The sequence below is a fragment of the Ictalurus furcatus genome, chromosome 15 (genome assembly GCF_023375685.1).
Source record: "Ictalurus furcatus strain D&B chromosome 15, Billie_1.0, whole genome shotgun sequence".
NCBI lineage: Eukaryota > Metazoa > Chordata > Actinopteri > Siluriformes > Ictaluridae > Ictalurus > Ictalurus furcatus.
In genome coordinates, this window is record NC_071269.1 from 20,405,916 (window position 1) to 20,418,298 (window position 12,383).

The 12,383-nt window shown below is 39.0% G+C and overlaps 1 protein-coding gene across 1 annotated transcript in view; it reads right to left on the minus strand.

Moving 5' to 3' along the window:
• The window catches only part of scn8aa (sodium channel, voltage gated, type VIII, alpha subunit a), a 63,583-nt gene extending 52,873 nt beyond the window's left edge, over positions 1-10,710 (minus strand). The window contains exons 1-2 of the mRNA XM_053642879.1: positions 9,424-10,710; positions 5,050-5,381 (exon numbers count right to left, since the gene is read on the minus strand). Coding sequence (XP_053498854.1) covers positions 5,050-5,325 — 276 coding nt within the window. The 5' untranslated portion in view covers positions 5,326-5,381; positions 9,424-10,710. The remainder of the gene's footprint in view (positions 1-5,049; positions 5,382-9,423) is intronic.
• Between the last annotated feature and the right edge of the window lie 1,673 nt (positions 10,711-12,383).

Here is a 12,383-nt window from a genome sequence, read left to right on the forward strand (position 1 = left end):
ATTACTGAGCCACACAATATCTTTGGAATGAGTCAGAGGCACACCCGGGCAGTGACTGGTTTAAAAAAATAAAGTTGTTCCTGGGACAACATGAGCATTTTAATCCAAAATCATGTCTAAATGAGTTCTACTTGAAAGCTTGCCTAATAGTAACAATATTTAGGGTCTACATAGAATCTTTAAGGGTTCTCCCAGAGGGACAAGCTGACGAAAAGTTAAACTTTTTTTCTGAAAGTGCAGGGTTTGAATGCGTCATCAGCACTGGGTGGAGCTGAGCTCGTCTGTGTAGAACATTTCAAGAACAAGGGGAGGGTTGCATCATTGAAACACTTTCCGGCACTTTTGACCACCCGTGTCTGCCTTCTACATCGGTGCAGATTGGTGAGGGGAGAGAGAACATACAGAGAAATGTGGAGATAGAATTTACTAAAAGAAAGTGAAAAACAATGCCTGTAGCAATAGAAATCAAGGGGAATGTAATAAATATAAATCAAAATTAGGAGTATGAAATGAGACTTCCTGAAACAAAGGATGATGGCATGAAAATGACTACATGCTGGAAACGCTGGAATTCTCTAACTATTTTCCAGAGCAGGACAGGTGCAGCCAAGTCCTGTCCAGCTTTAAAGTGCTGTGTCATCGGAGACAGAGAAGTGGCGCATTCGGCAGAGCCTGAGCCAAACCCAAAGATAAAATATGTTCTGTGTTATCCCCTCCCTCAATCCATCCGCCTCGACACCACAACCCCCAGAAAACTGGCAACCCACGTCTCCATGAGCACTCGGCTCGACAGCAGTGTGGTCTCGAACTGGGGTTAGATCAGCTGCTCCTGCAACCAGCCAGCCTCCAGGCCTAATTGTTGCTGACAGTGTAATGGGCCTGACTTGTCTCTAAGAGGCTCTAAAAGCTGCTGGCCACAACTCCAGCACTGCAATCACTGTGAAAAGAGCAGGCTGAAAAGAGCAGGGAGTCGTGTTTCACAATGGCGCACTGAGCCTGCTGCATGGTAAACAAAACACAATGCAAGCCTACTACTGCGACGACAATAGAAACATATCAGGTAATAAATGAGGATCAGGCCCAGATCATATCGCTACACTGTGCTTCGGTTTTGAATCCCTGGCCTGAATATGAAATGAGATGAAAATCACTGCCACAAATTTATCAGGTTCTCAAATATTTTCAGGTTTTAGCATTGCGGCTCATTCCAGGCATAGACATTCCAGGCAATTGGGACAAAACCTCTACCAGTGATTTTGTTGTGTGTTTTTTTTTTTTTTCCCGAACATGTTTCAGCAAAGGATTTCACCAGGAGATGGCAATCACCTTCTTGTGCAGTAGGCAGAGCAGTTGCATAACAGGAAGCATGCACACCATGAGAGTGGGATAAAGAGAGTGAGATAGAAAGAGGGAGAGTGTGGGCGAGAGACACCGACAGAGAGTGAGGGAAAGAGAGAGATACACACATAACATTAACACACAGCTCTATGCATTATTTAGGATAGGTCGACATGGCAGATATACTGAGGCTTCACTGGGTGCACTTAGCAACAAGCCATAGCTCTCTTAAGCACAAGAAGACAGGACAGCACCACACACCTGGGAAAACTATCTACCCAGAGGACGCAAAACTGTCACTAGAGATATAAACTCAGCAACAAAAGAAACGTCCTCTCTCATTCAACTGCTTTTAGTTCCAGCAGATTTCTTAACACGTGTAAATATTTGCATTAACATGAAAAAATTCAACAACTGAGACATAAACTGAACAAGTTTCACAGACTTTTGACGAACAGAAATGGAATAATGAGTCCCTGAACAAAGGGGGGTCAATATTCAAAGTAACAGTGCATCTCATCCTCATGGACTGCACCAGATGTGTCAGTTCTTGCTGCAAAATGTTACTCCACTCTTCCACCAAGGCATTTGCAAGTTCTCGATCACATCTTGGGGTACACATGGTTACATGTCATTTTCCACTGCAAGGACGATCAGCTGTCCTTCCTGTAGCACTGTCTTAGGCGTCTTACATTACAGACATTGCAGTTTATTGCTCTGGACACATCTGCAGTCCTCATGCCTCCCTGCAGCAGGCCTGTGGCATGTTCACACAGGTGAGCAGGAACCCTAGACATCTTTCTTCTGGTGTTTTTCAGAATCAGTAGAAAGGTCTCTTTAGTGTCCTAAATTATTGTAACTGTGACCTTAATCTCCTGCCGCCTGTAAACTGTTAGTGTCTTCGGGACCGTTCCACAGGTGCATGTGCAATAATTGTTTATGGTTCATTGAACTAGCATGAAAAACATCGTTTAAACCCTTTCCAATAAAGATCTGTAAAGCTTATTTGGATTTAATAAAATTATCTTTAAAATACAACCTCCTGAAAAAGGGACGTTTCTTTTTTTTGCCGAGTTTAGTATGAATCCAGAGCTGTAAAACCTCAAGATAATGAACAGCACTGCACCAGAAAGATGTGCTACATGATCAACAGCTTAATTTTAAAAAAATCTCTTGTTGTTTCATCGAGGCTACATTCCACTAAATGAGTAATGACCAAAACAGAGTCCCAAAATGTGTGCGTGTGTGTGTGTGTGTGTGTGTGTGTTAATGGCTGCATCCTGTTATCATATAGCTAGCGTGTCAGATTTCTATTACAATTTATTCAAACAAGAAAAGATAAATATGGTGGGACAGTATATGTAGGCAGATAAGTTGTTTAAAAAAAGCCTTGCACTAGGATATTTAGTAGTTCGTTAAAGCATAGCGTGATGCTAATATGTCAGTTAGCAGTTTCATAAATCAGTACACTGATGTAACAGAGGCCACAGAGACACTAAACAAATATAACCTCTAGCTGTATGTTTCAGGAAACAGTCTGATTTCAAAGAGAAAAATCATCATAATCCTGTGCTCAGTACTAGCACAGCATAGGGACACTAGCAGAAATTAGCTTTACCATAGCAGTAGCAGTCAGGCAAACAAAAGCTACTTATACAGTAAATGATTTTATTACTATTAATAAAAGATTTAGCCACCTCTGATTTAAAAGATTTAGTACAAAGATTTAGTACTGCATCTTGAGCTGTGACTTGGAATGTGAATTTGAACATTCCAAGGGAATATCTAACATCTGATCGTATAACAACGTAACTGTTTATTTATTTAATAAAAATACTCTATATGCTCCTGTGTAAACACACAATTATGTGTTAAGCAGGAATAGTTTTAACAGCCCGTATGGATGTCGAGTTTAAATTAGTCTAAAGCCTGCAAGATGCTACCGTAAGAAAGAAAATAAAGCTATGTTTTAGTTGTTAATATTACAAGATAGGTAAAAGGAGAGTAGTTTAATAACTTTTCTGCATTTGGTGTAGCTCTTTTACACTGGTACAGCATCAAATTGCTTTTCATCCACATAAAGCTGAATGAAGAAATTATCCGGGACATTTTGGAGGGATGTAGCAAAGTAATTTATGTTTTGGCGTTCCAAAATTATATATATATATACATATATATATATATATATATATAAAATTGTTTTCAAAATGGTTGCATCTAGAACTCAAAATGTCTTTACAGGTTGTATGTAAAGCCCAGCAATGACATTTTTACATTACCATTTTTAATGAATTAATAAAATACACCAGAATACACTATATGGCTAAAAGTTTGTGGACACCTGACCATCACACCCATATGTGGTTCTACCCCAAACTGTTGCCATAAAGTTGGAAGCACACAATTGTATAGAATGTCACTGTATGCTGTAGAATTACAATGTCCCTTCACTTGAACTAAACAACCCAAACATGTTCCAGCATGACAAAACACCTGTGCACAAAGCGAGCTCCATGAAGTCACGGCTTGCCAAGTTTGGAGTAGAAGAACTCGAGTGGCCTGAACAGAGCCCTGACCTCACCCTCACTGAACACCTTTGGGATGAACAGTAATGCAATCTGCACCCCAGGCCTCCTCACCTGACATCAGTGCCTGACCTCACTAATGCTCTTGTGGCTGAATTAACACAAATCCCCACAGCAATGCTCCAAAATCTACTCTAAAGCCTTCCCAGAAGAGTGGAGGTTATTATAACAGCAAAGTTGGACTAAATCTCTAATGGGATGTTCAACAAGCACATATGGCTGTGATATTCAGGTGTCCAGAAACTTTTGACCATATTGTGTATATAATGAGTTGTTATTTACCCATGTTTAAAAAGCCTTTAATTACCAAAACCAAGTAAATTTATTCTCTATAAAAGATACGTATTTTACTAAATAAAGTTGTTTTATACTCCATAAAAGGTTTTACTTTATAAATATTATACTCTATAAAGATGTGTTTTACTATACAGAGCTATCGATTTTACACTATGAAAATATATATTTAATAATAATATACATTTTGCTCAATGAAGAAAAGGATTTTATTCTATACATATGTGTATTTTACTCTCTAGATATATATTTTGTACTCCATAAAGATGTATTTTACACTACAGAGATATGAACTGTAGTCTAGAGAGATTATTATTTTACACTATAGAGATATGGATTTTACACTGCACATATACAGATTTTACTCTATAGAGATATGGATTTTACACTACAGATATGCATTTATAGTTATTTGGATTTTACGTTTTAGATATATGTATTTTACACTATAGAGATATGTACTTTATTCTATACAGATATGTTTAGGAAAATGGATTTTACATTATAAAGATATGTATTTTACACTATAGACTTATGTATATGTTTGAAATTGTACATAACTTTATTATTAATATAATACTTATTATAAACAGTAGATTTTTTGAAAATTTTTCAGTAACCAAAATGCTACATGACACATTTCACAAATGCTGAGCTGCATTTTCTATTTCGAAGATGTATGACTCCTATCTAACAAGGTCAGGCTGACCTTTAGACAACCAAAGTGAACAGAAAATTAAACTACAGCTGTCCAGCCTGCACTGCTGAGTGAAATTAAGAGCCTACAGAATAAAAGAGTAAAATCCACAAGCTGGGAATCTCGATCACTCACTTTCTTATTCATGTAGAAAGGGTCGAGGTCCTCCAGTGGTGTCGCCACCATTCCAGAAGGGATGTCCCCGTAGATGAAGGGCAGGTTTTTGCCTGCTTCCAGGTCACTGTTGTGCTTGGGCTTGTTCTCGTCATCATCATCGCGATAACTGCTGTCTGGCTTGGGTGGAGGCTTGGCTTTTTCCTCAGCGATGCGCTTCTCAATGTTAGCCAGAGACTCCAAGGTAAAATATCTGAAGCTGTCAGGTCCTGGCGGTGCTAGAAGGTGGGCAGCCATGTTTTCATCCTGCAGCGACTGCTTCTTTAGTTAGGGACCATCCAGAGCAGTGAGCTCTGGGACAGAGGACAGAGAAGATGGTTAACCCAAATCAGATTGTTTCAATCCATGTCATTTGAAATAAAATGCAAAATATGGATCTGAGTAGAATTAACAGGCTTGACATTGAAGGTATTATGTAACTCAGAAGGAAGAGCAGAGCACTATTTTGCATTAAGGATGATAAAGGATCTGCATTTATCTTTTATATACCCAAGTGAGTGCCAGTGAGATAAATAAGGGACTCGTGTAATCAAAATCAACGTGTGGACATTTGAAGATTACCAAAGCGTGTAGATAGACATCACACTTGCATTAACACAGGTCCCATTAGACTAAAAATAACAGACTACAGTTAAAAAAAAAACACTCTGTAGCTCCATTTAGAGCGACTTAAAAAGGACAAAGCACTAGCTCATATCTGACTCATGCCTTTTTTTTAATAAATGGGTGTTGAAAAACAAACTCGGTTATGAAGCCCTGCAGGTGCAACAACTGTATTCATGAGCGTTAAGCTACATTCTGATAAACTGACTATTATCTCTATTTTCTAAGATTACTAGAAATTTCATAGATGATAAATATATAGCCAGGTTTTAAATGTATATACCTTTGTCCTAATAATAAGCATCAATAATCCATGGAGATGTGAAGGGGACATTGCTTACTTCACTGGGCCAGTGGAATGGTAATGAAGGAGGGGCTGGCAAAGCTTTTTTAAAGCAAGCCATCTTCTATGTGATGCATTTATTGCTAAATCATAAATCAACAAGCTCTGGTCAGGCATTTATTGCTAAATCATAAATCAACAAGCTCTGGTCAGCTAGGTATTTTCAGGCATTTACAAGCTAGAAACTTAACCAGATCAACCAGGACATCACCACTGATTACTGACTATAATCACTGAGCAAACAGACAGTACCAAAAACTGTTTTAATAATGGGATTGAAGTAACGATACAGTAAACATAGTGGACTTTAACCTATATAGTATAGAAATACATGGTATATAGTTGTATATATATATATATGTATGTATGCATGTATGTATATACAACACTGTAAAGCACAATGTCCTGTCAGCTGTCTATCTCCTGTAGGTATCAAATATCAGTGATTGTTTTCACTGTATGTAAATATTTGGTCAAAAGTCCCAGAAAAACATTAGTCTGACTGTTTGCTGACCATATGTAATGCACTTGCTGTTTTGTTTTGTTTTTTTAACTGAAAACATGTTCCTTATTCCAAGTTATTTTATAGTTATATTGGTTATATTGTTATATTTTATATTTATATTGCTTATAAGTTATATAGCCAATCCAATATTTAAACTAAATGGGGAACAGACACAATGATCAACAATCATCTAAACATGAGAAGGCAATGGTGATGGTGAATCTGATTTAATAAGCAAGCAATTCAACTGAACATAATCTGAACCTCTTATACTGCTAATGAGCACAAATTAAAGGCTACGACCCCTTAGAACAGCACTGCTCATGTGTCTATAATACTGTAATATATGATGGGTAGCCCTAGGCCTATAAGTTAAATGGCATGACATCATTTTGTAAAGTAGGAAAAGAATGTTAATATACTGTAAGACCAAGATAAGTTCAAACTTGCTCAAGATGATGCATATAACAATGAATAAAGGTATTCATATAATCCTATATGGGTAATAAAAGATAGAATAGAAATAGAAAGGGATAGAATCCAAATGGATAGATAAACAGAATTGAAATAGAATAGATAGAATAGAAATATTCTTTAAAGGTTTAAAAACGTCTGATTCAACAGTAGGGCAAGCATTTAGGCTTTAGTTTTGTTTTGTTTTTAAACAAGATCAGCATCTTCAATAAGTAGAACAGAGGACACCACAATGTACTGTTTGTTAATTAACACTTAAGCCTGCAATATGCAAATAAGGCCTCCAGTCAAGCACTAAATGGTTTATTGAGTGCCGTAAGCATCCGGACTAATCTCAGAGACCAGATGAATGAATCTGGGAGGGATGGATGGATGAATCACAGAATTTATAGCCTATACTATTTGATCCAACATATGCTAATTATTCTGGGTGAAACTAAAATTGCAGGTCATTCTTTAATCATGGCACATCACGTGGCTCAGCAGTGTGTTTCAGCTTAAGTCCAACGCACATGTCGATTATAGTAGGTATGTAGAAATATAATTGTGATGATTATAGGCCTACTACTGATGATTATAGGCCTACTGCTGAATAATATAGCGCATCTGAAATAAAATATACGCCATGTATTAGTGACATATTTGGATCCGACATAAAGGCATAGAGAGCTGTGATTGGCGGAAGGGAGCTGTCTATTCAGCACCACTCACTAACGCAGACATCGTGACGCTGTCCAGGAAATTTTATCCACTTCATAAATGCAGTCTACTTTTTTTTTTTTTTTGGTTAAACGTTAATGCATGATATGACGTCAGTTTGATAACTCTGTCGTCATCTGTGTGCAGATCAGCGCGTGCATTTCGTGCGACACCCGTCCGAACCCAAATCCAAATCTTGACAGCACAGCTTAATTAATGTGTAAATGTAATAGCACAACGAGGCTTTCTTTTACCAGTGCAGTCCGACAGAGACGCTGTAAATGCTGAAGGTGCATTACTCATGCATTCCCATGCGTCTGATTAACTACAGAGAGCTGTGGATTGTATAAATCCCCCCCTTAACATCAGCCAAACAAGTGTTTCTGTCCATCCCACTGAAGCTGCAGGTTCATCCGAATCAAAATCGCCCTCGATGCGCAATCACATCCCCAACACTCTTCTTACCTTGCTTTCACCGAAACGCCTGCATATCTGCTGGTCTGCTTAGTTAAGCACCATTAGCGAGGAGCTCATCTCAGACACACGTCCTCTACATGGTCAGGAGATTGAAAATGTGCATCCATATATAGGATTTCATCACTGATTGTCTTCAGGAGGAAATAAAAAAAAAAGAATCAAACCCAGAATGCTGCAGTAGGGCGGTTTTTGTCTCGGCGGAGCCTGGTGGGTTTTTTTTTTTTTTTTTTGTCGTGTAAAAAGATAATGCTGGAAAAACGCGGCGTCTTGGTTGATGTAAGGCACGAGGAGGAGGAGGGGGGAGAAGACGATCCTGCACTGAAGGAGAAGTGGACGACGATAGATGTAAAGGAGGTTATTTGTTGAGAAGGGAAAACGCTGCTGCCTACCACACCCGCTCCGTCCGCCCCTCACCGACTCCACTGCAGCCAGGGACGCACCGATACACCGAGTGCCAATCGTTATCTCGATATTTCACCTGTACACAAGCGACAGCTCAGGAAACTATCGGAAATCCGTTTATTGTTTAGTCTGAGCATTCGTTCTGTCTGCGTGATTGGGTGTTTTAATAGGCTAAAAACACAGCACTCCGATCTTTAGCTGCTGTTCCAACAAATCGGCACAATATTCCATTCCAAGGTATCACTAGGCCTATTTGTTTATCTTTCTTTCTTATTTGTTTCTAAAAATATATCCATCACTGGGCTTAGCACATTTGGTATTTAAGGTTTCGATATTTTGTGCAGCCCGTGCAATAGCCTAGTAGCCCCCCCCCCCCCCCCCCCCCCCCCATTTATATCAAAGTAAAATACAAATGTATCCAAATAAGTACAATCTGTGTGTATCAGCGCCATCCAATGGCAGGATTTTCCCACTTTTGCAGGCTACGAGTCACCTAACTGCTTATGTAATACACAAAATAATATCAAATTGGCTATCCTATGCATGCATGCATAGCCTATTTAAACTGAAATATGCAAGCTCTTAGGCTGCTGAAATAATGCCACTAGTGCATGCATGCTTAATGCAAATCTAGACACCAAATGCGACATAGGATACAAAGATCAATAAGACATAAAAAAATAAAATAAAATAAAATAATGAAAAGTCCTAGTGATGCTGTGAAGACATGCACAAGGCGCGCTTAACATACAATAACACCATGCGACATGTTGGCTAGGGAAGATGAAGGAGATAAATAGGCGTGAAGAATAAATCTAAACAGCGCACTTACTTGTTAAACATTAACAGCTATCCTAAAACGCACGGCAGGACTGCGGATGTCGGAAATACTGAAGAGAAACGGTGTTCTCCGCCATATTGCTGCTCCTTTCCCACCTTCCCTCCCAGTGTGCGTGTATTTACTCTGCACTGATACCGCCTGAGCTCATCCCAAAACACGAAGCTCCTCACTGATTACTCAGAGAGCAGTCCTTCACCCGAAATAGCCTAATATGGGCTCACATTCAAAATGTTCTTTATTCGGTATATAAAATAGTCCCGGAGACAAGAAGCTGCGTATTGAAGTATGTGAATCTTGAATGAATGAACGAACGAATGAATGAATGAATATGATTCACAGCACCAACAGGAATCGGTCCAAATGACTCACAAGAAATTTCCAGCAGGATTCTGGAAAGATCATAAATACAGTACCTAGGACAAAAATGGTCTTTAGCAACAGAGTTTGGAGTAAACGTTGACAGCAAGAGTAGACAACTAATGTTTAAGATTTACCTAGGCTATAAATATTTTTATTGGAATCAAAACAATAAAAATGATTTGTTATAATGGTCAAAACAGTGCCAAGGATGTCAAAGTGGGGTCCAGGAACCTCCCGGGGTGTGTGAAGAAGAGCCACGGGGGTATACTTTTTTACGGTGGAAATCACAACCCACCATTCTCGATGTTATTATGCCTGAAAATAATTGGAGTCAACTGGAATTTAAGTTCAGAAATTAAAACTCCAATAATATTTTATACAGTTACATTGCGTGCCGATAAAAAAAAAATAAATAAATAGGGAACTTGAGGCAACAGGTGGGGGACACCCTGGACAGGGTGCCAACCCACAGCAGGGCACAATCACACATATGTTCCTACACAATTTGGAAATGCCAATCAGACTACAGCACATGTTTTTGGATTGGGGGAGGAAAATGGAGCATCCAGAGAAAACCATGGGGAAAGCATGCATACTTCATGCACATAGGGTGGAGGTGGGATTTAAACCCCCAACCCCAGATCTTTGAGGCAAATGTGATAACCACTAAGCCACCGTGCCCCCACTTAAAGGGGTCTCTGACCCCACACACCCCCACACTCACACTCCCTAGGAAAAATTTCTACCAACATGTTTTTGGGAGATGGGAGGAGACCAGAGAACCCAGGGGAAACCCACACAGACACAGTGAGGACATGCAAAATTCCACCTCTACCTCGAAGTCTACCTCAAGCTCAGGATTGAACCCTGAACACCACCTGCTGCACCCCAGTGCTACCCAAGATACCTATATAGTGATCAGACTTAATAAGTGATATATTCTCCACTTTGACCTGAAGTATATGTTAAATGTCTGCTTCTTGTGATACAAGTGTGTCATTTTGCAGTGTCATTGTGTAAATTTATAGTATAGTGTTCTTTATAGTATGTGAAGCTTTTCACTGCCACCAAATATTCTAAACATTTACAACAAGCCTCTGGTATCTGCAGTACAATCAGACTGATTATCATGGGTTCACCTGCTGTGCTGCAGGGACACATTAAGACTGGAGCTGGATGCTGAGCTGCACTCTGAGTCAAAGCAAGACAGGGCTGTCTGGCAGCAAGCTGGGGGAAATATTATTAGTCACTAAGACGATGATGAAAAAAATCACGACAATGACTTGGCACTCCTGCACCTCCACTATCCGCCGTCTGCTCGATTCAGCCTGTGTGCACACTTCGAATGACATTGAGGAGAGGACGCTCACCTTCAGCTCATGCTAGCTCAGGGATACAGTACCATGTCTGAAAGTTTGTACTTCAAACTCAAACTCAAGGCTCTAAATATAGCAGATATACTTCTTATAGGAGTCCTCACATAGAGCTCTCATTACAAAGTCAACTCTTAATCTGGCTAGTGATGAAACACATGCTTCCTCCACTAATGCATTTGGAAATACAGTATGTTTTCTACAACCCCATTTGGATATAACATTTACACACATCAAGGTTTGCTCTGATTTATAAAGGCTAAAAACAGAAATGTAAACTGGATTATTATTATAATTATTATTATTATTGGATGATTTATTATTATTATTATTATTATTATTATTATTATTATTAAGGGATTACTCCCTGTAACGTCCTTGCCCCAGTCCTGTCCTCCTTGACTTCTCTTTCGCTCTTAAACAATAAAAAGATCAAAAGATGAACATACTTCTATCAAGTTTTGTGATGGTTGCTCAATGCTATTTGTGCGAAATGCCCGCTGAAAGCTGATTGGCTGAAACCAGCCATACTTTTGAAGTAATCTAATGAAGATTAAAACTCCTGTTACAGATTAGCAGAATGATGCAGCACACCAAATTACAACTCAATCAGACTTTTAGTTACTGTGAAAGAGCTATTTGGACTTAACCCCATCCCCTATCAATGACCATGCCGTAACTTTTGCAGACATCCTCAGAAAATTGTACCGAACACGGCTGCAGACGGCAATTTTGTATCATACGAGCAAAAGAATCAAGCTAAAAAAAGAAACTGGTGGAATTGTAGTGCTTTTCCCGACTCTTTTGCAATATTAACCCTGTCAAACAACTGCAAAGAGCTGATAGGACGATGGCAGCCACAATTTTAATTAATTAGGTCATCATCAAAAATCCACTTACACATTAGCACATAGATACACCATACCGAACTTCAGCTCAGTCAGACTATGGTTCCTTAGAAGCAGATATCTGTTATCAGTTATCTATTATAGTTTCATGTGAATCCATGCAAGCAATCACGATTTACAGATGTTTGCATAAATTAGTTTCCCCTCATTAGAACTGACTGATGTGTGGTGGGCATAGTATTTAGAAATGTCAACGGTTTTGATAATTATATAGTTTCACACTCTCCCGAGTAGACTGACAGAAGTTTGTGAAGAAAGGCACAAAATACTAGGACTAGCCATTTATTGTTTGTTTTGGGGAATTGTAGCA